General features: G+C 39.9%; 1 protein-coding gene across 6 annotated transcripts in view; it reads right to left on the bottom strand.

The window, feature by feature from the left end:
• Nucleotides 1–27,311, bottom strand: part of SMG1 (SMG1 nonsense mediated mRNA decay associated PI3K related kinase) — a 121,754-nt gene that overhangs the window by 19,612 nt on the left and 74,831 nt on the right. For all 6 annotated transcript variants that reach the window (XR_010751158.1, XM_066382538.1, XM_066382537.1 and 3 more), the window contains 23 exons: nucleotides 27,121–27,280; nucleotides 26,433–26,553; nucleotides 21,795–22,043; nucleotides 21,166–21,450; nucleotides 19,673–19,817; nucleotides 19,420–19,558; nucleotides 17,845–18,075; nucleotides 17,552–17,729; nucleotides 15,764–15,925; nucleotides 15,012–15,229; nucleotides 13,843–13,997; nucleotides 11,843–12,065; nucleotides 8,726–8,972; nucleotides 8,077–8,306; nucleotides 6,028–6,276; nucleotides 4,769–4,907; nucleotides 4,569–4,678; nucleotides 3,986–4,204; nucleotides 3,197–3,387; nucleotides 1,891–2,063; nucleotides 1,463–1,742; nucleotides 718–990; nucleotides 255–489 (listed from right to left, as the gene is read on the bottom strand). Coding sequence is in view for 5 of the 6 variants with exons in the window: in XM_066382538.1 (XP_066238635.1) it covers nucleotides 255–489; nucleotides 718–990; nucleotides 1,463–1,742; nucleotides 1,891–2,063; nucleotides 3,197–3,387; nucleotides 3,986–4,204; nucleotides 4,569–4,678; nucleotides 4,769–4,907; nucleotides 6,028–6,276; nucleotides 8,077–8,306; nucleotides 8,726–8,972; nucleotides 11,843–12,065; nucleotides 13,843–13,997; nucleotides 15,012–15,229; nucleotides 15,764–15,925; nucleotides 17,552–17,729; nucleotides 17,845–18,075; nucleotides 19,420–19,558; nucleotides 19,673–19,817; nucleotides 21,166–21,450; nucleotides 21,795–22,043; nucleotides 26,433–26,553; nucleotides 27,121–27,280 (4,612 nt within the window). In the remaining variant the exon portion in view is untranslated. The remainder of the gene's footprint in view (nucleotides 1–254; nucleotides 490–717; nucleotides 991–1,462; nucleotides 1,743–1,890; nucleotides 2,064–3,196; nucleotides 3,388–3,985; nucleotides 4,205–4,568; nucleotides 4,679–4,768; nucleotides 4,908–6,027; nucleotides 6,277–8,076; nucleotides 8,307–8,725; nucleotides 8,973–11,842; nucleotides 12,066–13,842; nucleotides 13,998–15,011; nucleotides 15,230–15,763; nucleotides 15,926–17,551; nucleotides 17,730–17,844; nucleotides 18,076–19,419; nucleotides 19,559–19,672; nucleotides 19,818–21,165; nucleotides 21,451–21,794; nucleotides 22,044–26,432; nucleotides 26,554–27,120; nucleotides 27,281–27,311) is intronic.

The raw sequence follows: 27,311 nt of genomic DNA, 5'->3' as shown, positions 1-27,311 counted from the left end.
AAGAAATATAATTTAACATTTTCTGAGTTTAGGTAAGTTACACATTTAGAGAGTTAATGACTTAAATTAAGAACAAACTTGATGCAATTATAACCACATTATGGATATAAACTTCACACTGGTCATTAAGCAACCGCTTATTAGCATTAAAAGGGGAGGAAGTCAAATTGCTTTTCTGAATTAAAGAGATGAGAAGTACAATGTTCAATATCTAAAACAAACTTCTTAAACTTAAGCTATTTTAAAATGTTCACCTGAAGTGAGGTATATACTCCATTAGCTAAGTGAACTGCCTCAGACGCTTCCATGGGGTTCGGAATGTCTAAGTCCTGTGGCACCAGGTGGCACTGCTTCAGCAACTGAACCAGACAAGTGACGTTTCCACTCATACTACAGAGCTCCTCCAAGAACCAGGCTCCATCCCGAGAAGTCAGATCAACCAGCTGCTCCCCAGCACTCGAAGCTGCACCTTCCATCATCAGGTTACGCCTAAATGTGATCAATATTTGTACAGTGATACCGACTTAGCTAAACTCACACACAAATAAGGATATCTCAAATTTTGAGAGAAAATAAAGCAGCTATAACACTGGGAAAGACTAGTGAAAATAAAAGAATACTTCGAGTTTGGTATTAAACAATAGACTTAAAAATTCCAATAAGCATCAATGCTTCCAAGACAACAATATGGCCTGGATATGACGTTAACTAACTCACCTGGTGAGGGTACAAAGGGCAGAAATAATAACACTTGCTAGACTCAAAGACCCCTCTTCTCCATTCTCATGAAGGAAAACTTTAATGCAACGTTCAATTTCTTTCAGCTGATCTTCACAAACAGAAACAGTGACAGCTTCCTGTTTCAAGCGTTCCACTTGTCTAATAAGTCTGCTGTTTATGTCTGCTGCATACCGCTGCAGGGTCATTTCAGTGGCAGTGATGAACTGACACACTGTTGGGGGTGGTTGGGGAGCATACTGCATTTCATATCTACATAAAGATAGAAAGAGGTCCTTGTTTATATTATAACCACTCTCTGCTTTAAATAAAGTTAACAGTTTACAAAATATTATATACTGAATAATGCGTTTGATACTCAAACCTTAAAGAGTAGGAATTATCTTTGTCATTTTACAGATAGAAAAAGTCTCAAGAGCCAAAGTAACGTCCTAAGATGATTTGTTGGGAAATGACAGAACCAGTGTTTGTATTTAGCTCTCTTTACCTTGATCCTACCCCTCTTAACACTGTGATACATTTTAATAAATTAGAAAAAGAAACCCATTCTTATAAGGGGAAACATGAGTTCCTATTCTCTTAAAACTAAGACAAAAGTGACTCCAGACAAAGTCCACCTATCAACCATTTCTTTTAAGAAGAATTAAATACTATGGAATTAAATCATTGAACATAGCTTTGCTTCTAACCCCAATGAGAAGGAAATGAGGTGCTATAAACTTACTTCCTGTAGAGTTCTTGGCAGCGCTCTACTGTGGTGTTGCAGATGAGCTCTTCCATCCAGGTTTTCCACTGTTCAATTCGATGTTTCTGAAAGATGGCCTTTGGATACTGCAGAGCCACAGTTGCATAGTGATGTAGCTGTTCCAGACAGCCTCGGAGCACTGAGCGCCTCTGCTGCAGCAAAGCACTGACCTCTCCCTCCAGCTGCTCACACTGGCTAATCAAGTGGGCCTGGCCAGCATTCTGTAGAAAGGCTGTTGCTGGCACATAGCTTGGAGGACCTTTGAGTACAAGATAATTATTAATGGTGATAAAACCATTGCAAATCAGCAGTCATTACAAAAGAGCACAAACCAGACCCCACACAAGAAGACACAACTACAAAGCTCACATGCTCACATATGTTATCTAAAATAAGTCAACCCATACCCAGGTCCATTTGTGTGCTTATCTCCTGAAGCAAACTTGCAAGCTGCGTGGCCTCTAAATTATTGAACGCCGCCTGATAATGTGTTATCCACTGTTCAAATTCATTCAGCTTCACCTGGATTGCTTCCTGGACAGCTCTCTGCTGAGTCTGTAGTTGGGTGTGTTCAGAATACCTAAGAGAAAGGAAAAAAAAATTTTAATTGCTTTCTGTTCTTTCTTTTATGTACTTCTATAACCTTGACTTTGCTCATACTTTGACTGCCTGGTAAGCTCCTTTTCAAGCTCCTTTTCAATCACTACTCAAATGTCCCTTACTTCTCTTGTTTTATTCTGACCTCAGAGTTCCTTTATACTCACAACATTTTAAGCAAAAGTCAATCACACCTGCCAGGATCTGAGTTATTTAAAAGTAGAAAAAGAGGCCCTGGCCAGTTGGCTCAGCAGTAGAGCGTCGGCCTGGCGTGCGGGGGACCCGGGTTCGATTCCCGGCCAGGGCACATAGGAGAAGCACTCATTTGCTTCTCCACCCCCCCTCTTCCTCTCTGTCTCTCTCTTCCCCTCCCACAGCCAAGGCTCCACTGGAGCAAAGATGGCCCGGGCGCTGGAGATGGCTCCTTGGCCTCTGCCCCAGGCGCTAGAGTGGCTCTGGTTGTGGCAGAGCGACGCCCCGGAGGGGCAGAGCATCGTCCCCTGGTGGGCAGAGCATCGCCCCTGGTGGGCGTGCCGGGTGGATCCCGGTCGGGTGCATGCGGGAGTCTGTCTGACTGTCTCTCCCCATTTTCAGCTTCAGAAAAATACACACACAAAAAAAAAGTAGAAAAAGACTCATGCTGATGGATCTTTATAATCGTAGAGCCTCATGCCATGTCTGGAACTTGCACTTTCAATTACTTTTCACTGAATACCTGTTCTGTACAAGGTCCACACGCTTAGATCACTCTAATTTAATGCATAAAAATTCAGAGTTGACGAAATAATCGCCAATGTACAAAGGAATAAGGATTCAGATACAAAGTATAGAGAGAAAACCAAAATCCAGGTTTTTCTGAAGTCCAAGTCTGTTTTCTAACTACTAAATACCACCTATCCTTGATAATTACTCAAACATTTAAATTAAATATAACAAAGCAGAAAATTTAAGTGAATTCTGGTTTATTAACACTTTGAAACTACAGTCCCTGGGAAAGCTTTTGTCATTTATGTGAGCTCCTACAATAATTCTAATTCAAGTTGACAATATTTACACAGATATGCAAATTCTCCTTAACAGCAAATATTTGGAAATGAGTTCAACATTGTTTTAAACCTGTGTTGCAGAGTGTGAGAAGGATGATCTACTCCTTCAGCTCCTTCCAGAAACTCTATTTCTTCTAGCAGTTTGCCCTGCAGTTTTTCCACATCTGTCAATTGCTCTTGCAAGCTCAGGTATTCGTCTAAGCTGTTGTCCAGCTTGGGAAGCACAACCAGCATCTCATCCCTATTCTTAAACCAGTTCACCTGCAAAAGGTATTATGGTTAGGAAGATTCTTTCAGGGTCACCTATGAGACATATCATCACTCAAAAGGATCATGCTAGCAGGATGCTTTGAACATATTATTCTATTTAAATCTCAACAGAACCCTGAGAAGGTGATGGTATCACCCATGTTTTACAAAGGTAACAAAAATGTTCAAGTTCGCAATGCCATAAAGTGAGACTCAATTCCAAAATACCATATAGTTATTGCCACATGCCACACAAAACACAAAACAAGATTAGCATAATTGGCTATCAGGATATTGAAACCAACACTGAGCAGAGATTATGCAATTAAAGACACTTAAAATACTCACTGGCTAGCACATTTCAATCTATTAGAAAAGATACAATTTTTCATATCATTAAGACACCTCCTATGAGTGTAAGCATGACTGTATGTCTTTGTATGGAAGTATTTCCTAATAAAAAGACATCAAATTACCCTTAGTTCACTGTTATTTCAGTATTATACATTACAACCCCTTGCAAAAAAACTTAGAAAAACAGTTTTACTCAACTTTTTATAGACAGGTTAATTCTACCAACAAAAAGGTGACAATGACTTATAGGCTTCACCTTAATTTCAGCTACTCTGGAAGAAAAGAGGCTGCGGGTGATCTCCCGCTCCATCTCCCTCTTGCTCTGCTTGCTCTCGGCCTGCTGGCCACCCCCTCCGTAGACCGCACCCGCAAACCCGGCCTCGCCCCCAGCTGTCCAGTCCACCAGCGGGTCGTACACAAAGGCCTCCAGCAGTGTCAGCAGAGTCTCTCTGCCTCGCCGCATAATGTGGAGAACCTGTTTTGAGAAGAGTTTTAATTAAGTTTTTTTTTTTTTAAATAACTTCTTTATTTATTTATTTATTTATTCATTTTAGAAAGGAGAGAGAGGGAGAGAGAGAGAGAGAGAGAAAGAGAGAGAGGAGAGAGAGACAGAGAGAGAAGGGGGGGAGGAGCAGGAAGCATCAACTCCCATATGTGCCTTGACCAGGCAAGCCTAGGGTTTTGAACCAGCGACCTCAGCATTTCCAGGTCGATGCTTTACCCACTGTGCCACCACAGGTCAGGCAAGTTTTAATTAAGTTTTGTCACAAGTTTCCTCAAGACAATGTAGTTTTTCATGCCAACGGATCTTTTAAGAGGTGAAAGAGAAAAAAGCATACCTGCTCACATGAAAGCCTAAAAACACCTTCTACCCCAGTCACACCCAGTGCTGTTGCAATGTTCTGTGTCATTCGAAAAGGTACCTTCTCAGGAACACGAAGGCTTTTACCTTGAAAAGACAAATCAAGTTATTTTTTGTACTTTCAACCAAAAAACATCTGACTCCCATAATAAATGTTAAAGTCCAAGTTAATTTTACCTTTTTCAAAGCAAACATTGTAATCTATGTGAACAACCTCTCCAGTTGTCATGTCTATGAGAACATTATCCAAATGTCTATCTCCAAGGCCAATTATGTACCCGACCATAGACATGACTGCAGTAGACCTGGCATAAGACTAAAGAAGAAGGAGTGGGGGAACAAGGGAAGCACATTAGCAAATTTCCTTCCAACATGGACTGATGCTCTAAAACTCACAAAATCCCATAACCTATTCTTTTGTTTCTAAATAAATAGCACTCCTCAGGGCTGCTACACATGGTCGCAGAGGGTCTGCACTGAGCAGCTGCACACAACTCCACAGTCCTACTATTAGTCCTACTTATTTTCAGAAAGCTGTATTTAAAAAACAAAACTATTCTTCAGCCTCCCTAGTTTTTGCCTTTCTAAAGTTTTGTGTTTTTTTTAATTTATTTTTATAGGAACAGAGAGAGTCAGAGAGAGGGATAGATAGGGACAGACAGACAGGAACAGAGAGATGAGAAGCATCAATCATCAGTTTCTCGTTGCGACACCTTAGTTGTTCATTGATTGCTTTCTCATACATGCCTTAACTGGGGGGCTACAGCAGACCAAGTAACCTCTTGCTCGAGCCAGCGACCCTGAACACAAGCTGGCGAGCTTTTTGCTCAAGCCAGATGAGCCCACGCTCAAGCTGGAGACCTCAGGGTCTCGAACCTGGGTCCTTCCGCATCTCAGTCTGATGCTCCATCCACTGTGCCACCGCCTGGGTCAGGCTCTAAAGTTGTTTTTTGTGAGAGAATGAGAATGAGAGAGAGAGAGAGAGAGAGAGAGAGAGAGAGAGAGAGAGACAGGAAAGGATATTACAGCACTTTAGTTGTTCACTGATTGCTCTTCATATGTGCTTTGCCCAGGGCGCTAAAGCTGAGCCAGTGGATGTCAATAATCCTACATTCACACTGGCAAGCCTGCGCTTCAGCCAGATGAGCCTGTGCTCAACCTGGCAACCTCAGGGTTTCAAACCTGAGTCCTCAGCATCCCAGGTCGACATTATATACTGTACCACCACAGGTCAAGGATCCCTTCCTTTCATTTCATCCATAATTCCCTCCATTCTGCCCTCACACGGTCAAAGCCATGTCTTATAAAGCCATGTCTTATAACAATAAATGTATTAGTAGATTCAAACACAGGTCTCAAACTGGGTGAACCAGACACACAAGACAGCAAGCAGGCAAAATAAACAATACTGATTACAGCCCAAAACAAAAACATACTTGTGTGACTCTCCACCATTCATCAGGTGTGGTGCAAGATGACCAAAGCTCTTTAGCAAGGAGATTTGGAGGGGTGGCCTCCATTAACTCTTCCAACACTGCCTTCATTACATGAAGAGGCCAATCCCGCCGGGACACATCCAGACTAAGTCCAACTGCTTTCAAAGCAGGGCCAATTTTACTGTAATAAAGCTCACTGGGACGGGGCACAATTCCAGAATTCTGAGGAGTCTGGTAGGAATCTTGGGCCTGTAAAAAAATTATTTTAAAAGATTAACTTTATTTAAAAAAAGATAAAGGTTACTTTGAATGCAAAGCAGTATTTTTAGAACTCTTTTTTCAGTGGCTTTCTTCATCCACCCAGGTGAATATCACACACCAAACAGCTAATTCTTCAGGACTAAGCATCTTTTTTACAACCTACATATCTCTCTCATAATCGGGTACTACTACTTTATTGAGAACCTAGTCTATTGTTTGTCATTCTTTTTTAAATTTTATTTCTTTATTTTAGAGAGAGGATAGAGAAAAAGGCAGAGGGAGGAACAGAAAGCATCAATTCATAGCAGTTGCTTCTCATATGTGTCTTGACCTGGCAAGCCTAGGTCTCGAACTGGCAACCTCAGCGTTCCAGGTTGACACTTTATCCACTGTGCCACCACAGGCCAGGCAAACCTGGTCTACTGTTATATTTTCTTTTTTTTAATAGATTTTTAGAGAGCAAAAAAGGAATAAAAGGAAGAGGAGGAGACAGAGGGAGAAACATCGATTTGTTGTTTCATTATTGTTGTGAAAACACTCCACTAACTAAGCTACTACTCAGCTAAGGCTACTGTTATATTTTCTTGAAGTTCAATTCAAACTCAACATCTAAGCTACACTCTTCTTTGTAATGTGTAACTCTATTTAAACTTCATCATTTATGCACATTCATTCTTCATCAGTATGGCTTAGTCATCAATATAAAATGAAGATATTTACACAATTTAGATAGTCCATCTCTAGTTCCCATCTCTAATTTACCCTTCAGTAGTTGTTTTGCAGTCTTTTATGCCTATTTTTATAACTCAATTCCTTTCAAACTCTTGTTGCTTCCCATACGTACCCTGATTAAAACCATTTTTCTTAGCTTAGATGTGTAATCATGAGGTTGACACTATATAAAATTTATCTTTATATCCATAGCACTTAGTACTACTGTGCCTGGCATATACTAAGCATTCAGATACTTAGCTAAATTATATAATACATAAAACACCTAATCTAAATCAAAGTTTGATTTCACAGCTATAAAACAGTGACCAGTGCTGGCTGGTTGGCTCAGTGGTCGAGTGTCAGCCCAGCGTGTGGAAGACCCGGATTTGAATCCCAGTGAGAGCACACAGGAAAAGTTTCCATCGCTTCTCCACCCTTCCCCCTCCCCTTTCTCTCTCTCTCTCTTCCCCTCCCACAGCTCAGGCTCCATTGGAGCAAAGCTGACCTGGGTGCTGAAAATGGCTCCATGGCCTTCACCTCAGGCACTAGAATGGCTCTGGTTATAACAGAGCATCACCCCCTAGTGGGTATGCCAGGTGGATCCCGGTCAGGTACATGTGGGAGTCCATTTCTCTGCCTCCCCACTTCTCACTTCAGAAAAATAAAAAAAGAGTGACCAATTCTAAAGTTGTCTCATATTTATATACTTAATTTAAAAGAAATTGGGTCAAAGCTATCTACTACAGTATTTACAAATTTAATTTAAAAGACCCTAGTAAGCTTAATATGTGAACTATCAAGTTGCTCAATATTAACCACATTACCACCTTACCCCCATATTTGTCTAGAAGATTAACCCAATGTCATTATTTCTGCCTATTAAACTATATTTTTATAAAATATCCCTCAACAGTATTTTCCTAAGTACCTCAAGCAACAGTGCTTAACTTAAAAAATCTGAAAAGATGCTCAAGTGCAGTAAGCCTAGAAATAGTTCACATACAACAGAGACTAATATACAGTTGTTTAGATACAGTCAAATAAAAGTACATGTATCCTTGAAATTTTACCAACCTTTTGTGCTTGTAAGGCAGCTTCCCGTTGTTGCCATCGTTTGTAAAGGCCAAACAATGGTGTGGCACCATCCACCCACTGAATTAGCCCTGACCGTGTTCCTAGTGGCGTTACAGAATAGTGTCGAGCGTGGAAACGAGGTGTTTCCTGGCGATTGATGGTAGCAAACATAGTATTCACGATAGACAGGAACTGCATTATTCTCTCATCCAGATGTAAATCTTCTAATCCTATGGAAACAAAATTAAAGAAGCTACTGTAGGTGACTAAATGGGGTGAAACACAATGTGACAGGGTTGAAAACCTAACATTTTTTGTGTGCTTCTCAATTAGCAATAGTAGTCAAGAAAAGATAGCTAAGGAGGCAGACTGAGAGCTTTAGAGAACATTCAATTTGGTCGTAAGATATTAGATATCAGCATTATTAGCTGTACCTTAGTTGTTTTGCTTGTACAAATCATAAAAAGAGAGTAGGAATGGAAAATCTTACTCCTCAGCATCCAACTATTTCCATTCAAAATCACAGAAGATACAGAATACTCCCAGTTATTCATGACCTACAGAAATTCACCTGAAACAACCTTCTCCTACCACACATGCACACAAAGCATTCATAATCAAACTAATTTTTAATGCTTTTAAATTTCACCTTTGAAGAGATAAGGATAGCTCTTCCCATCTGATCCCAGAAAAAGAAGTTTCTTGGGCTTGGTTTTGGTAGGTAAGATTGTGATGGTTCCGCCCACACTGTGGATTGTGACAGTGTCTCTGGCTGAGACTTCTCCAGGAAGAGCAATTTCAGTGTTAGTCATGGCAGCCAACCACGGGCTAATTTCTTCAAGACGTAAAATGTAACTTGCACGTTTCTGAGCTCTCTGCTGCAAACTCAGCATTATCTATAAAATGGAAAAAACAAGTTTATATTAATCATTAAAATACTTATTTCCACATTGAATCCAACATAAAACTAACCTTGAAATACCAATACAAATACTTCTTGCTCTAAAGTTCCTACACTTAGTTTGTTGTTATATGGGAGAGAAAATGCTGATGTGCTGGTATGCTATAGGTGGTTTCTACTTTGTTCAGACCCCTTCCTTCTCCTTTGTCTGAACAAGTAATGAAATCACAACAGATGAAAGGAAATCATTATTGTGATTACAAAATTCTGGGCTTGCAGATGGTCTCCATTGTTAAGCAATGTCTGAACAGTCAATGCCAAAACAAATCAATTCAGCCCATGCAACAGAGTAAAAAATGTAGCCAGTGTTGGCTGTCAAGGTAGACACATCCTCAGGAAGCCACCTAAAAAGCTGGTAACAATTTAGAGCTCTGACCACTTGAAATATGCAGAAAAACACCATAATCCCTTCTAATAATTGACAGGGAATGGGTTATATGTACAGTTATGTTCCTTATTGCAGCTAATTCAATAATCTGCTCCTGAATTAATGAACCGTAGGCTCTGTTTTCATGTAGAAAATTTTTTTTTTTTTTTTTTTTTGTGGCAGAGACAGAGAGAGTCTGAGAGAGGGACCGATAGGGACAGACAGACAGGAAGGAAGAAAGGTGAGAAACATCAATTCTTCACTGCAGTTCCTTAGTAGTTGTTCACTGATTGATTTCTCATATATGCCTTGACTGTGGGGCTACAGCAGACCAAGTAACCCCTTGCTTGAGCCAATGACCTTGGGCTCAAGCTGGTGAGCCTTGCTCAAACCAGATGAGCCCGCGCTCAAGCTGGCAATCTCGGGGCCTTGAACCTGGGTCCTCCGCATCCCAGTCCGATGTTCTATCCACTGCACCACCACCTGGTCAGAATATTAAGTCAATTCTTATAGCATACTTTGTTCATAAAAGGAAAAAGACAACTGGAAAATTCCAAGTACCCACTGACAGGACAATGGACACACTGTGGTATCAGCTGCACACAAAATATGGATGGATCTTATACAAACAAAAAATCCCACTAAAGCTAATTCATCAATAATGGAAATAGTAAAGCACAGATACATATACACAGTATAATCTCATCTATGTGAAATGAAAAAAAAACAACTAAACAACACACCATTTAGAAATGCATCAATAAACAAGAACTATTTTTTTAAACTTTATTTAGAAAATTAAATTTAATGGGGTGATACTGATCAATAAGAGCACATAGGTTTCAGGTAAACATTTCTATAGCATTTGAACTGCTGATTATGCTGCCTACCCATCACCCAAGAACTCTTTAAAGTAGGTAATGATTAATAAAAATTCAGAACAGTGGTTACAAAGTGGAAGATAACATTATGGAGGGACATGTGAGACTTCTAAAAAAAGTTGTTTCTTTAGTTAATTCAATTTTTTAAGCTGCACTACAGAAAAAGGAAAGGGAGACAAAGGTATTCTTTTCATTTTTAAAACTATTTTTTAAAATGAACACCATCACCAAAATTTTTTTTACTTATTACGCACACACACACTCAGTTTTAAAAAGTATTCCTCACATCTCATCCTCCGAGTTTCTTAGTTAATACACTGAGAAGGAGAAAAAAAAGCAAGAAACCGCTCAGGAAACAAGTTTTGGCTAGGCCACACAAAAAAGCTTCATCCTTCATGCTGATGCTGCCTTGTGCTTCTAGCTATATCCTTTCAATTTAGCAGTTTGCATAGCTAAAGTTAGATGTACTTTTTGGTCCTTCAATGTATCTTTTTAAAAGTTCTCTCATTACTAAAGTGTGGAATCAGGAATAATAAAGGTAAGACATAGAGAAAGAAGGGATAAGGAAAACAAGAAAAAGCTACAAGGTAAAAAATAGGATCCCCCAACTAATAGTGCTATTGCTGCAACAGATAAAAATCTATGAAAATACAGAATTAAAAGGGTTGAAATTGAAAAGATAACGATTCTCAAATATTTAAATATACTCATCATCTCCAAACAGCCTAGGCAGAACTGATTTCAAAGCAATGACTTATAAAAACTATACAGGCACAAAATTAAATTTCTTTACTTTGTATGAGAATATAGGAGGCAATCCATATTCAGCTCAAGGCCAGAGCCCCATCCTTAGCTAATTATTTTTTTCCCTCCTTATTTTCACAGAGACAGAGAGAGAGTCAGAGAGAGGGACAGACAGGGACAGACAGGAACGGAGAGATGAGAAGCATCAATCATTAGTTTTTTGTTGCGCACTGCGACACCTTAGTTGTTCATTGATTGCTTTCTCATTTTTGTGTCTTGACCGCGGGCCTTCAGCAGACCGAGTAACCCCTTGCCAGCGACCTTGGGTCCAAGCTGGTGAGCTTTGCTCAAACCAGATGAGCCCGCGCTCAAGCTGGCAACCTCGGGGTCTTGAACCTGAGTCCTCCACATTCCAGTCCGATGCTCTATCCACTGCGCCACCGCCTGGTCAGGCAGCTAATTTCTTACAGTACATTCTTCCCTGGTGCAAACCCTTTGTAGATGAAAAGTTTGCCATCCTAGGATCACTCACCCCAAATTCTCAAAATAAAAAAAAGACATCTTTCTCTACATTTAAAAAAAATTTAACTGATTTCGAGAGAAGGAAGAGAGAAAGAGAGAGAGCCCCGGCTAAGGATCAAACCCACATCCCTAGAGTATCTCTAACTAACTGAACTACCCTAGATGATGCTCTCACCAACTGAACTACTCAGTCAGGGCTCTACATTTCAAGTAAGGAGAGCCCTCGTATTTAAATTTTGTATCTCAAAGAGAATTTCCCAATTTAGAAGTATTTCTGAGATTTTTCTGTACCTCTTTAAATGGAATCCAGCTGCTTCCAGGTTTTGCAGGATTTGATGGTGTCTTGAGTTTTTCCAGGGCGTTTTCAATTGCATCGCCATAGTTATCCTGAAACCACTTTTCGTGAGGTGTTTCCGCAGGGGCTGCCGTGATGCTCCGTACGTGCTCCAGAGCAAACACAATGGGCTTCATCAAAGCCGTGTGCTTCTCCCGCATTATCGCAATCTTCTCTTCTCTGACCAGGAAGACAGAGAGTTTTATACAAATAAGGAACAATTTAAATGCAACAAGTATAAATAAATAGTAGAAAATAAGGAAAAATAAAGTAATAATAATATTAACAAAGTAACTTACAACATGGTATTGTTAAAAATCCAGCACATAAAAGAGGCAGCTTCCCTTTGCAACAAATGGTGCTAAGAAACTTGATATCCACTTGCAAAAGAACAAAGATGGACCCTTACCTTACACTATATGCAAAATAAAAAAACATAAATGGGTCAAATTCATTAAGAGGTAAGACTTTAAAACTCTCAGAAAAAAACACAGGAAAAAGGCTTCTTGACACTGAATTTGACAGTGATTTCTTGGATATGACACAAAGCACAAACAAAAAAACTGGTAATTTGGGCTACATCAAAATTAAAAACTTATATGTATATCAAAAGACACTATCAAGATAATGAAAAAACAACAAACAAAATGGGAAAAATTATTTGTTGCAAAGCATGCATCTAATGAGGAATTAATATCCAGAATATAGAGAGAGCTCCTAAAACTTACCAATAAAAAACAAGACAACTCAAAAATGGGCAAAGGACTAGAATAAGACATTTCTCCAAAGATATACAATGGTCAACAGGCACATGAAAAGATGCTCAACATTACTAGTCACTGGGAAATGCAAATCTAAACCACAATGAAATACCACTTCACACCCATTAGGATGGCTACTATCAAAAAAGAAAACAAAGAAAAAGGAAAAACAAATACTGCCAAGGACCTGGAGAAAATGAAATTCATGTGCACTTTTGGTGGAAACATAAAATGGTTTGGCGGGTCCTCAAAAAGTTAAACACAGTTACCACATGACCCAGCAAACCCACTAAATCATACACAAATTCAAATAGGGACTCAAACAGATTTCAGTAAACCAATGTTCACAGAAGCACTGTTTATGATACTCAAAAGGTAGGAGGACCAACCCAAGTGTCACTACTGGCAGATAAATGCATAAACAAAATGTGTCACATTCACAAAGTGAAATAATCAACCATAAAAAGAAAAAAATTTTACTGATTTTTTTTTAGAGAGAAGGAAAGGAGGGAAGGGAAGAGGAAGGAGAGGGAGGGATTTGTTGTTCCACTTATATATGCATTCACTGATTGATTCTTGTATGTGCCCTGACCAGCGATCAAACACACAACTTTGGTGTTTCAGGACAGCACTGAACTACCCAGTTAGGGCCTAGAAAGGAAATTCTAATACACATTACAACACGGATAAAACTACAAAACATTATGCTGTGAAATAAGCACATGAAAGAATAACTAGTATATGGTCCCACCACTTATATGGGGTACTTAGAATAGTCAATTCACAGAGAAAGTAGAACAGCAATAACTAGTGACTGGGGTTAGGGGAGGATGGACAGGTACTGCTTAGTGGGTACAGAGATTCTGTTTGGGATGATTCTGGAAATAGGCAGTGGTGATGGCTGCACAACACTGTGAATGACCTTAAATGCCACTAAACTCAGAGGTGGATTAAGGTCAAGTGAGGCCCTGGGTGCAGAAGAAAATATTGGGCCCCTTACATTAGAAAAAAGTGTAAAGCTGGGGTTTTGTGGGGCCCTTCAGAAGTCAGGGCCAGAACGCATGCCTGGTGCGCCCGCCATTAAATCCGCCTCTGACTAAACTGTACACGTAAAACTGGTCAAAAGGGCAAATTTTATGTTATGTGTATTTTTCATAAAAAAATAGGCAGCTTAATTTTTGGAGTTGAAAACATACTTGCGTAAAGTGTTGTTGTTCTGAACTCTCTTCACCTCATCTTCAAGCTGCTGAATTCGTCTCAGGACGTACATGTGTTGCTGTAACAGAACTCCCAACCAGAGCTCGTCCCAGAGAACAGTGACCCTGCGCAGCTCAGCCACAAGCATCTGAACCTGCAAAAACAGTACATCCAAACACACTCATCTACAAGCCCATAGCATAGCTCTGCAAGCACTAGTAACTGCAGGTTAAATGTGTGCATCTTTTGTTCACAATACAATTAGAGAACTTTCATTAGTGATTTTGCCTATCAATAGATATTTTCTCCCCTTAAGTGAAAAGCCGGGAGGCAGAGAAACAGACTCCTGCATGTACCCTGACCAGGATCCACCTGGAAAGCCCCCTATTGGGCGATGCTCTACCTATCTAGGGCTGTTGCTCTGTTGCTCAGCAACTGAGCTATTTTAGTGCTAGAGTGCTAGAGGAGAGCCATGGAACCCTCCTCAGCGCCCTGGACAACTGGCTCCAACAGAGCCATGACTGCAGGAAGGGAAGAGAGGGAAGGGAGAGGGGGAGGAGTGGAGAAACAGATGGTTGCTTCGCCTGTGTGCCTTGACCAGGAATCAAATCCAGGATATCCACATGCTCAGCCAACGCTCTTCTACCACTGAGCAAACTGGCCAGGACCTTAAAACAGATTTGTAAAATCAATTCTGATTATTCTAAAAACTTTGTTCCTAGAATATCTTCAAGACAGGGGTTTTTTTTGTTTGTTTTTGAGGGGAGAGAGAGAGAGAGAGAGAGAGAGAGAGAGAGAGTGAGAAGCATCAACTCAGAGTTGCTTTCACTTCAGTTGTACATTGACTGTTTCTCAGATGTGTCTTAACCAGGACTGAGCCAGTGTCCCCTTACTCAATCCAGGGACCTTTGGTTTTTCATGTCACCGACCTCTGGGCCTGAGCTGGTGAGCCCTGGGATCATATGGACAGTCTGCACACAGTGCCAGCAACCTCGGGGTTTCAAAACAGAGACATCAGCACTCCAGGTCGATGCTCTATCCACAGTGCCATTACCAGTCAGGCATTCTCCATGACAGTTTTTAATGGGTTTTGTTTACAGGTTGTTTTTGGGGGGAGAATCGTTATAATAAAAATTGGTGTAAAGTACGTGAGTTGTGTTTGCTGTACCTGTAACACCATGGTTGGGTTTGCAGAGGACAGCTTATCTACAATTTTGCTGTAGCAATCCTGCATCATGGCTTGGTCTTCATTTAATCCACTTTTAGGTTCATCCTTATTGCTATCTTGAGAAGCATGAGGACTTCCTCCTTCACATTCAGAAACCAGCAATTCTTCTCCTTGAATATTGCCAAGCAGAGTTGGAATTGCAGAGGAAAACTTATTTCCTATAATAAAGTGGGAAAATAATGTAGACTTTGGATGTTTCTTTCATGGGCATCTGTCAAGTTAGGGAGACCACTGATAACGATCTCTTCAACTCCAAAGCACTTGCTTAAATAATTGGCATTGTGTGTACTAAAATGACCAAAGATCATGAACATCTGCCTTTTCATAAACTAAGCTTTTATATTTATTAATATTATAAGCTAATAGAAGAGAAATAAGTCTCAATAAATTAAGTGTTCTCCCAGCCAGAGTCCAGAACTTAATTTCAATCCTTATCTACCAGTTCTCAGCTCAGTGAACAGTAGAATGACTCAATTTCCCCATGGTTGGTGGATTACTGTGAGACTGAAGGTAACGTGTAAAGCACGTCCTAGATGCCACACACAGCACAGCTACTCTCTCAATAAATGGCAATTATCATTATTAAAAAAAATACACTCCATCAACTCCAGAATATAAAGCTCAAAATAATTTACTAACAATATTATTTGCAAAATAATTTACACTCAAAGTAGTATTTTAATTATCCATACCTGAAGCCTGTGATTCACTACTGAGTGATATGGTACCCACTATTGCAGGATACAATATGAGATGTGGGGAATCTTGGGCCACACGGCACAGAAGGTTACAAATACTTTGGCGCACATACACTTCAGGGTGGTTTAAGCGTGAGAAAAGCTGTGGAATAATTCCTTCAGGATAAAAAGAAAGAAACATAATTTAAAGCTATTAAAAAGGCTCAAAATAGTGGATGCAAAAGGATATAACCTGATGTGTGCCAGCATCACTTCTAAGGGTCTCAAATTTCTCCCATGATAAAGAATCATACACGATAGTTCTTGCTTTGCAAGCTTGGTTAGACTACAGTTATAATCAAAATCTAGAGCAATTAGAAAATGTTCTTTCTAAAGCAGCGGTTCTCAACCTGTGGGTCGCGACCCCAGCGGGGTCGCCTAAAGCCATCGGAAAATACATAATGCATATCAGGTATTTACATTCCGAATCATAACTGTAGCAAAATTACAGTTATGAAGTAGCCACCAAAATTATTTTTTGGTTTGGGGCCACCGCAACATGAGGAACTGTATTGCGGGGTCACGGCATTAGAAAGGCTGAGAACCACTGTTCTAAAGAAATGTGTTTTCTGTGAATGCCTGTAAAAGAAGGCAGACAATTTTTACTAAGGGTATATAAAAAGTTATTTTCAGTTACAGTTTACATTCAGTGATCATTTTGTATTAATTTCATGTGTACAGCATAATGGTTTTAGACCAATGGTTTTCAACCACCAGTCAGCAGGCCTAAAGAGTTAACCACCCTGATATTATACGAAGATTACTGGGTCTATAATCTTTGTACATCAGGGTGGTTAACACTTTTGCTGACCAGCAGGATATTTCTGGTGGACCGGTATGGTACGGGTCTACGGACTGACGGATGAAAACCACTGGTTTAAATAATCATATACTTTAAAAAGTGTCCTCCTTGGTATTTCCAGTACCCACCCTGGCATATTATTAACTATATTCCCTATACTGTATTTTACATCCCCGTGACTATTTTATAACTTCCAATTTGTGTTTCTTAATCTTCACCACTAACCCAATCCCCCAAATCCCCCATTCTGGCAACCACCAATCCACACTCTCTGTCTCCGAGTCTATTTGAATTTCATTTGCTCGTTTACTTTTTAGATTCCACAGTGTATATAAAACTTTTCAAAACTTATTTTAACCACTCTCTCCAAAATTTATCTTACATATAAAAAAGCTTCTTCCTCTCTGTCTTCCCTTCTTCTGAAAGATGAGGGAAGTCGTGTAAGAGCGGCTCAGGGTATCATATGAACTAGTGTAGCTGTTCTGTGATACATTCAAGTAATAACATAAAAGTACTATTTTTTATTGCCTTAAATACCTTACCCAGAAATAATTTTTCCTGAGACATATTTTAGACCAGGGGTAGTCAACCATTTTACACCTACCGCCCACTTCTGTTCTCTGTTAGTACTAAAATTTTCTAACTGCCCACTGGTTCCACAGTAATGGTGATTTTTAAAGGAGGGAAGTAACTTTACTTTATAAAATTTATAAAGCAGAGTTACAGCAAGTTAAAGCATATAATAATAATTACTTACCAAGTACTTTATGTCAGATTTTCACTAAGTTTGGCAAAATAAATCTTTATAAAACAACTTACTATAGTTAAATCTATCTTTTTATTTATACTTTGGTTGCTCTGCTACCGCCCACCATGAAAGCTGGAACGCCCACTAGTGGGCGGTAGGGACCAGGTTGACTACCACTGGTTTAGATCATCACCTCTCCATGGAGCAGTGGGTGTTGTTTCCAAGCCATGTTCCAAATACTGCCTAAGCTCGCCAGCATGCTTCACGAGCAGCCTGAGCAACCGCAAGGTGGCCATCACAATCACATCATCAGTGCTCTGCTCTGCTCTATGACTTAAATGTAGCCTTGGGTCATCTTCATCTAAAGGAATCTAGGGTGAACAACAAAAGAAGAAATAAGAAACAATTCAGAATACTGTTTTCGTCTACTAGAAAAGAAGCTTCAAATAAACTTTGCAAAAAGAAAAAGTACAATGAGCGACCTACCTGACCGGCATTGAGTTTAAGGAAAGTAAAATATGCACTGCATGACAATTTGTACAGGCTGAAGATTCTATCCACAACTTTCCTCCACACTTTAATAACTCCTTCTGTTGCACTTTCATCAAGTTCTGACAGCCAAGGGCAGCTTGATATTAACTGACGCCAGATAACATCAACCATGTCATCTTCCTCATTATCTTCACTTTCTGTTATCTGAAGTGTTATATCTTCATCCTAGAGAATTGGGCATAAAGTGCTATTTTTAATACAAATGGAAAAGAAAGATACCTGCTTTTCCTGTCAAATGAAATTATTTTTCTTCTCATTATGAAAGAACAAAATATCCCATTATTTTGCTTTATATGTGCTAAATCAGTCAACGTAACAGCTAAGAAGATAGAAGCAGCTGGTAAAGCTTAAAGACTGATTTTTGGACTTTCTTTTTCCTCTTTTCCAAGTAAGAGAAGAGTATCGAGATAGAAAGATAGACTCCTGCATACGTCCCAACCGGGATCCACCCAGCAACCACCATCTGGGGCCCATGCTCTGCCCATCTTGGGCCATGCTCACAATCAAGCTATTTTTAGCACCTGAGGCAGAGGCTCCAGGGAGCCATCCTCAGTGCATTGGATGAATCTGATATGCTTGAACTAATCGAGCGATGGCTGCAGGAGGCAGACAGAAGGTGAGAGAGTGAGAGAGAGAGAGAGAGAGAGAGAGAGAGAGAAGGGGGAGAGGTAGAGAAGCAGATGGTCCCTTCTCCTGTGTGCCCTGACCAGGAATTGAAACTTGGGGACATCCACATGCCGGGCTGACACTCTACCAATGAGCAAACAGCCCAGGGCCAATTTCTGGACTTTCAATGTTCTAAGTAACAATATAATATCCTGTCTGCAGAAAATAAAACAAAATCTTTTTAAAAAGTTTAAGACTGAAGGTACACGGAATATAGTCACAACAGACCTTATTTTCAGTACTGTACACGCACATAACACAGGCGTTGGCAAAGATACATGCTGAAGTCTAGAGTAAGAACTGAATCAATTAAATCCAAACGTTTCAAGTCTGCAACTAAATATTTAATAGTCATAACACTCTAGAATTGATAGAGCTTTTAGAGGGGAGGGAGTAAATCCTACAGATCATCTAGTGCATTAGTTTACAACTCTGATGATATATTAGAATCACCTAGTAAGCTCATCTACACAAGCACATGCAAATATGCATGCACACATATTCTATTCAGAATACCTGGGATGGAGCTCAGGCACTGGCATATTTCACAAGTCCCTAAGCCAGTGTTGAGAACCTAATTTCTGATTAGAAGAGCACTTAAAGAGTAATCTACTTCACATAAAATGAACTTCACCCCTTTTATAACAAAACACTAAGGAAATGACTTGATTTCTTCAAGAAATTAAGAGAAATCTTAACTCACTTTCACTTAAAAAACAAAAGTTTTTATCTGAAACAAAAGAATATTTAATTAGCATGTGATAAACTTTTCTCAAAATGAATGAATTAGAACAGCAAACGTTAACACTATTTCCCCCAAACACTGTATCATGTTTTCCTTGCCTGAATCCCTGCTGGCCGACACACCGCCTGACCAAGAATGCCATATATTCTCTCTTTTTCTTCTTCAGTTATAGTGTCTGGAAGCAGATTTTGAACTTCAGATTTTTCTCTAGGCAGCAGACGAACGCCTTCTCCTTGACTATAAAAATAAACAAGTCATTGGTATTTTAGCTACCAAACGTTACCATGTCAGCAGGCCTTTTAAATCTGTTTTGCAATGCAGTAAATAAATTACACATTTCAACATACATACCTGGCATTGTCAACCACCTTTCTGCCCCACCTATAAGCCCAACTAGCCAAGGCTGCCCAAGACTTGGCTACTTCGGGTGCTTGTACTGAAGATAGGTGATACAACTGTCCCAAGATGAAGTCAGGTTCTCCAACTCCAATATGTACTGCCATGATGAAGGGGGGGGGGGGGGGAATGAAAGCAATCAGCAATGTTACATTTGTAAATTTCTAATGGCATTACTATTAACATTTGAGAATTTTGCTATCTGCAAACAGTAATTTCCACAATATAGTAATAATTTGATAAAGCATTCATTTGTATTATTTTTTTCTAAAAGGCTAATAGGTTGAGATGAATCACTCAGCTTCCCAAGTAAGCTTAAATTATAACCCTGTAAAAAAGGTCCATGTCTTCCATGATGCTGAGTTTTATAAATAGTTCAGGTGTCAGATGTGTTGTAGAATGTCTTGCACTCTGAATTTGAATGGCTATTTCCTTATGATTAGATTCAGCTTAAATATTTTGGCAAAATGAATCTAAAAGTGATGAGTATACACTCTCATTCAGATTCATGAAGTAAATATATTTATCCTCACTATAAAAGTGAAAAAAAAATTGCCTGCTCTACTGTCATTTGCCAATATGAAGATTTATAAAGGTTTTTAAGACATACCTCTTATGAATATCCAGACCCTGTAATACACACATCAGAAATATAAGACTGCCTGACCAGTGGTGGCACAGTGTATAGGGCATTGACCTGGACACTGAGATACCAGGTTTGAAACCACGAGGTCGCCGGCTTGAATGCGGGCTCATTCAGCTTTAGCAATGTATCATCATCAGCATGATCTCATGGTTGCTGGCTTGAAGCCCAAGGTGGCTAGCTTGAGCAAGGTGTTACTGGCTCAGCTGAAGCCCCGCAGTCAAGGCACACATGACAAGCAATCAATGACCTAACATGATGCAACTACGAATTGATGCTTCTCATCTTTCTCCGTCTCTCTCTCTCAGAAAAATTTAAAATAAATAAGGACCAATGTGAGTGATTAAGATACAGAAGCTACACAACAACAAAATAGATACATTCTCATGTTTCAGCAAAGAGGTTGTTATTTCCCAACCTTTAAAATCTGGACAATGATACCTACCATAACAGGGACTCAAATATTGAATGAATTAACTATCCTATCCGTCAGGTATCCTTCTGTTACTAACACTAGTACCAGGATGTGAAACTTGAATCTTTCTGTAATTTCTACTCCACCAGTCAAGGGGACCACAAATTGGGAAGGTGGCAAGTATAGCCTAGAAGGCAGAGTTCAGTGACTTCCACAGTGGCATCAGATACTAAAGAAATACATTTTAGTTATTTCCAGGTAATATACTAAATTTCAATAAAGACACTTTTTGTGGCCAATCACAGCCAGTATAACACTACAAACTTCAAAACAGGACAAAAGAACTTAGAAAATCAATATTTTAAAGCTATTAAGAGAAAGAAATTCTACCTGTAGATTCACTCTCAATCCGAGGATAGTCTTCATCCATTGTATTAACAGATGGCAGTTCTATTAAAGTCAGTATGTTTTTAGACAAAGTAGAAAGCCCTGTGCAGTTCTGCTGTTGCTGAGCTCTGTAAACCTGTTTTAGCTGCCCTGAAATTTCTTTCCATTCTGCCTGAATCCATTTAGCCAGTGTTAAAATTGACTTGGCAACTGCATATTCAGCTTTGGCAGACTGGCAAAAAGATATGGCACAGGAACTCAACATTTCCATTGCATGTGTTGACTGTCCTAGAGAAGACCAAAAAACAAGCCCTGAGAAGACTTCAAAGCAAACAATGGACACTCAGAGTAGAATAATGAACTTTTAAAAACATGTAAATTCAGTGATAACCAATGATCTTCTAAAGCATGTCTTACTTTAATAACCAAAAACAAAATTAATAATTATTTTTGAAAGTACTAAATGACAGAGATATATCAGTACATATAAATTCTTATTCAGGACCCAAATGTTCAGCAATAGCTGAAAATAAACAATCAACACTTCTAGTACTGCCTTACACCATACTTAGTAACATTCATACATATGACTATTATCATAGTTGTCTCTTACCATAATTAATTTTACTAACCTGCTGTATGTAGCAATTTGGTTTTTTCGATGTCAAGTTCAGGCCCCCATTTCTCATCCATTTGACCTTGAGTTGATAATTTTTTAAAATGCTGAACTAAATCCTGTGCAGTGGTGGTCTTTCCCAGCTGGACCTCACTACATTGTGCTAGCAGTCTTGTTGCAAGTGACACATTCCCCCGTTTTCTAGCAAATTTTGCTGCTGTCAGACCTAATTCCATGAGATGACTTCTAATTGGAACTGTTTGTTCTGGGGAGAAGAAAACATTGTATTAGTCCCTAATTGGTTTAATCTCAGATTGCACAAAAACACAACCAATATTCTTCCCCAACACCTCCCTAAATAAAGTTTTTCCACCTATGACTCCCTAGCAGTTATCACAGTGCTTGGCATAAAATAAACAGTATTTGTTGAAATAAATATATACAACAAAGTGGACAAAAGTAAAAATCATTCACTAAAATTCAACTTTTAGTTTCTGACTCTTAAGTAAAGTGCCTAGGCCCCTGGTCGGCAAACCACGGCTCGCGATCCACATGTAGCTCTTTGGCCCCTTGAGTATGGCTCTTCCACAAAATACCACGTGCAGGCACTACCTCGATAAGGAATGTACCTACCTATATAGTTTAAGTTTAAAAAATTGGGCTCTCAAAAGAAATTTCAATCGTTGTACTGTTGATATTTGGCTCTGTTGACTAACTGAGTTTCCCGACCACTGGCTAGGCCAACAGGTGGGGAATGAGGGTAAGGCTAGCCCATTCCTCCTTCCTGTATAAGTACCCCTGGCCATTCTACCATGCCATTCTCTACTGCTTTACCCCTACCTTCTCAGTTTCCATTTCCTCCACTATTCATCCACTAAAACTAGTGTTCTTCAGGTTTATCCTAAGGCTTTCTATTCTTCTCACTCTGCATACTCTCCCCCTGGACAGTATTATCTGCTTCAGTGGCTCCAATTACCATACAAATGCTGATGGCTCTTTAAATTATCTCTAGCCCAGTCCAGCATCTGAGTACCACCTGCTTACCAGTCACCTACACAGGTTTTTCAAAGGCACTTTAACCTGTGTCAAGTAAAATCCACTTTCCATCTTCAAGCCTTTTACTTCCTTCTCCTTTTTCCCCCTTTCGCAAGGAAAGGTGCATGATCGACTTGGCTGAGCAAGTCCTGGCAGCCATCTAGACTTTACTTCCTTTTTTAATTTTTATTTATTGATTTTTAGAGAGAGGTGAGAGAGGGAGGAGTGAGAGGTGGATAAGGAGGAAGAGAGAAAGAGGGAGGGAGGAGAGAAACATCGATTTGTTGTTTCACTCATTTCATATATTCACTGGTTGACTCTTGTATGTGCCCTGACCGAGGATCAAACCTACAACCTTAACACATTGGGATGACGTTCTAACCAACTGAGCTATCTGGTGAGGGAAGACATTACATTCAACTTTCATATCACATCTGCTTTTTCCTGTCCTTAATGCCACTACCTTGGTTACTGTTAATGGGGCCTTCGGCCTAACTGGTACCTCCGCCCCTAGTCTTAAACTTCTTTGAATCCATTCTCCAACCAGCAACTGAAGCAATCTGACACAGAGGGAAGTCTGAACACTTAACTTCCCTTTGATGGCTTCCAGTGACCTCTGACAAAGCCCAAACTGCTGAATGTGGCCTATAAAAGGCACTGAGGCTTTGTATTCCATTCCAATCTCCATCTCATCCAGATTCATCTCCTCCCACTCTCCTTTAAGCAAATCGAGTCATCTAAACATCTTTCCTTATTGTCACTGGACTTCAAATATGACTTTTCCCCCTCATTAACACTTTGAGTAGTACGAACGTTCATGTACGTCCTCGTGCCTCCTGACCATCAAGAGTACGAACGATTTACTTTAAAAATGTGAGGCAACATTATAAAAAAGGCAAATGTATGTTCTTGTTTCCATAAATTGGTTATCAAACAAACATTATTTTAAGTTAATAAAACTGGAACTGGAACTAATTTCTTTTTTTTTTTTTTTTAATTCACTCCTGGCAGTCAGCGAGCATGAAAAAAATTCACTACTCAAAGGGTTAAAATGGGGAACTTGCCAGAGTTCTATAGAATTTTAGTTGAAAATGTGGTAGCTGGGGTGACTGAGTAAATTTGAACATTAAATTTCAAATAAGCTAATGCTGGGGTATGGACTTGCATTACAGGGTGATTATTGGTAACTGTCTTGCATCCTTAATGTCATATAGACCTGGGTTTGGATCTTTGCCCTAAGGTGCCTCAGTTTGCAATAGTTGGGTTAGTCATTAAAAGTTCTGAGTCAATTTCCGTTTTGGTGACAGGGATTGCCCCTCTAAAATGGTTCTTGTAAGGATTGATAGATGAGACAAGGTATATAAAAGTCCTTGCACAGAGCATGGCATGTAATAGCACTACTAATATGATATCTTTCTCCATCCTTTTTTTTTGTATTTTTCTGAAGCTGGAAACAGGGAGACAGTCAGACAGACTCCCACATGCGCCCAACCGGGATCCACCCGGCACGCCCACGGGGGGGGGGGGGGGTGCTCTGCCCATCCAGGCGACGCTCTGTCGCGACCAGAGCCATTCTAGCGCCTGGGGCAGAGGCCAAGGAGCCATCCCCAGCACCCGGGCCATCTTTGCTCCAATGGAGCCTCGGCTGCAGGAGGAGAAGAGAGAGACAGAGAGGAAGGAGAGGGGGAGGGGTGGAGAAGCAGATGGGCGCTTCTCCTGTGTGCCCTGGCCGGGAATCGAACCCGGGACTTCTGCACGCCAGGCCGACGCTCTACCACTGAGCCAACCGGCCAGGGCCTCCATCCTTCTTTTATTGAACATGTTTTACAACTGGAAAAAGCCTGTAATCCAATGGTTATATTTGAGACAGAACGTCATTTCCCCTCACTTTTTTCTTTATTTAGCAAATGTTTATATCAAGTGTGTTTTGTTCCAGGTACTGGTACTGTGCTTCAAGTTAGGATGTAATGGTGAACAAGACAAGCCTGTTTTCTGAATTCCTAGGATTAAAGGGATTCTGGAGTCTAGCACGGAAAACTGACATCAAACAAGGAATAGCAGTATGATGTACTGCGTAGAAGTGCATACACAAATTCCCAAAAGAACATACAAGGGCACTGATTAGTCCTAGGACTTGAAAAGGACTTGGGAGGAAGTACCATTTAAGAGGAGACCTGAGGAGCCCTAGCTAGTTGGCTTGGAAGTAGAGTGTCAGCCAGCATGTGGAAGTCCCCGGTTCGATTCCCAGTCAGGGCGCACAGAAGCGCCCATCTGCTTCTCAACCCCTCCCCTCTCCTTCCTCTCTCTTTCTTCCCCTCCCGCAGCCAAGGCTCCATTGGAGCAAAGTTGGCCAGGCGCTGAGGACGACTCCATGGCCTCCTCAGGCGCTAGAACGGCTCCAGCAGCAATGGACCAACGCCCCAGAGGGGCTGAGCATCGCCCCCTGGTGGGCATGCCGGGTGGATCCCGGTCAGGAGCATGCTGGAGTCTGTCTGACTGCCTCCCTGCTTCTAATCTCGGAAAACTATCAAAAAAAAAAAAAAAAGAGAGAGACCTGAGGGCCTCCAGGCGGTATCAAAAAAAAAAAAAGAGAGAGAGAGACCTGAGGGCCTCTAGGGCACAGTGGATAGAGCATCAGACTGGGGCTCAGAGAATCCAGGTTCAAAACCCCGAGGTCGCCAGCTTGAGCACAGGCTCATCTGATTTGAGCAAGGCTCACCAGCTTGAGAACAAGGTTGCTGGCTTGAGCAAGGGGTCACTTGGTCTGCTGTAGCCCCCCAGTCAAGGCACAAATGAGAAAGCAATCAATGAAAAACTAAGGTGCCACAATGAAGAATTGATGCTTTTCATCTCTCTTCCTTCCTGTCTATCCCTATCTGTCCCTCTGTCTCTGTCACACACAAATAAATAAAAATGATGAGATCTGAGGGAGGCAGAGATGAGAAAGGAGGCAGATTTAAAGACTGACAATATCAATAATGTAGATGCCAGAAGATATATGTACAGTTTGTAAGAAACTGCCAAAATGTTTTGAAAGTTAAACCATATCACCCAACACCACTCCTAAGCATTTACAGGAAAAATACAAGTTCATATCCATGCAAAGACCTGTACATGAACTTCACAGCAGCTTTATACATAATAGCCCAAATATGAAAACAACACAAATACCTACGGAAGGGTCAACAACAGATAAACTGTAATATATCCACATACAATGAATACTATGTAACAATAGGAAGGACCACACTGATACTTCTACCATGTGTGACCCCTAAAAATAAAATGTTAAGAAGTCAAATCCAAGAGATCATACTTTATGATTACATTTATATAAAACTTTAGTAAAGATAGGACTAATATATAGTGATAGAAAGCAAATCAGTGGTTGCCTAGGACAGGCAGATGGGAGAGAACTCAGCTGGTCTGCAGACCAGTGACTGAAATCCACTGAGGTAACTGTGAAAAGACATTCAACTTTTCAGGGTAGATACATGTTCCTTACTTTGATTTTACTGGTAGTTAACACAGGTGAGGATGTGTTAAAATTCACAGAACTGTACACTTATAATGTATAACTTGTATCTCAACAAATCTGTTTTTTAAAAAACCTAGTTACCTTTTATTTTCTCCAACAATTGACTCTGGTACATGGTATATCTTAGTGCCTGCATCCACGGCCTCACATCATGCTGTTTACATGAACGCAAAGCTTCACTGAAGAGTGGAATAAGACAGTCCTGCCAGGGTAAAACCAAAACTGCTTAAAGGAAACAGGCTTGTAAGTCCAAGTTATCAATATATTTATCAATAAATATGCATATTTTTATAAAAAAATAAACAGCATATTTACTATGAAGAAGAGGCTAATTTACAGAAAAACACGAAACTATAGCTTCATAAACGCATTCTCAAAGATTACAATTTCCTTGGGAAGAGCTTATCTTTGGTTAAACTTTACTCTAGCTGAGAAGATGAGGTAGTATCTTCATTTTACATCTAAAATTTATATAATCTAATCAAGGAAAATATATTTATATACATCAACCCCTCTTCCAAAAAGAAAAAGAAAGAAAAAATTAAGCAATTAGCATCTTTGAGATTATGTATCTTAGGTTCTTACATCTGCCTTACACATTTCTCAAATGAAAACCTGCCTAAAAATGGCATTTCAGATTTCTAGATTTGCTAGCTTGTCTAACAAATACTACAAATGCTGTTTAAAAACTTGAAAAATAGTCTCTGCTTTATACTAGCGCATGTTGATACTCAGAAGAATATCCTGGTAAAAATGTCCATATACACACCTCTGTAGAAAGTCTGTTAGCAACTGTGTTCTCCAAAGCAAAAGAGCAATACAGCTGTAAGGTACTGAGAACTGGCAGAGACTGGGAAACTGCCAATGTAGAAAGTCTCAGTGGTCCAATAGCTATTCGGGAGGTTTGCTTCAAGTACTTTACCACATTTCTGAAACAAAGTATTTATTATTAATTAATAA

Source organism: Saccopteryx leptura, chromosome 4 (genome assembly GCF_036850995.1).
Source record: "Saccopteryx leptura isolate mSacLep1 chromosome 4, mSacLep1_pri_phased_curated, whole genome shotgun sequence".
NCBI lineage: Eukaryota > Metazoa > Chordata > Mammalia > Chiroptera > Emballonuridae > Saccopteryx > Saccopteryx leptura.
Note: the sequence above shows the minus strand (reverse complement) of the source record. Positions and strands in the feature narration are given on the sequence as shown.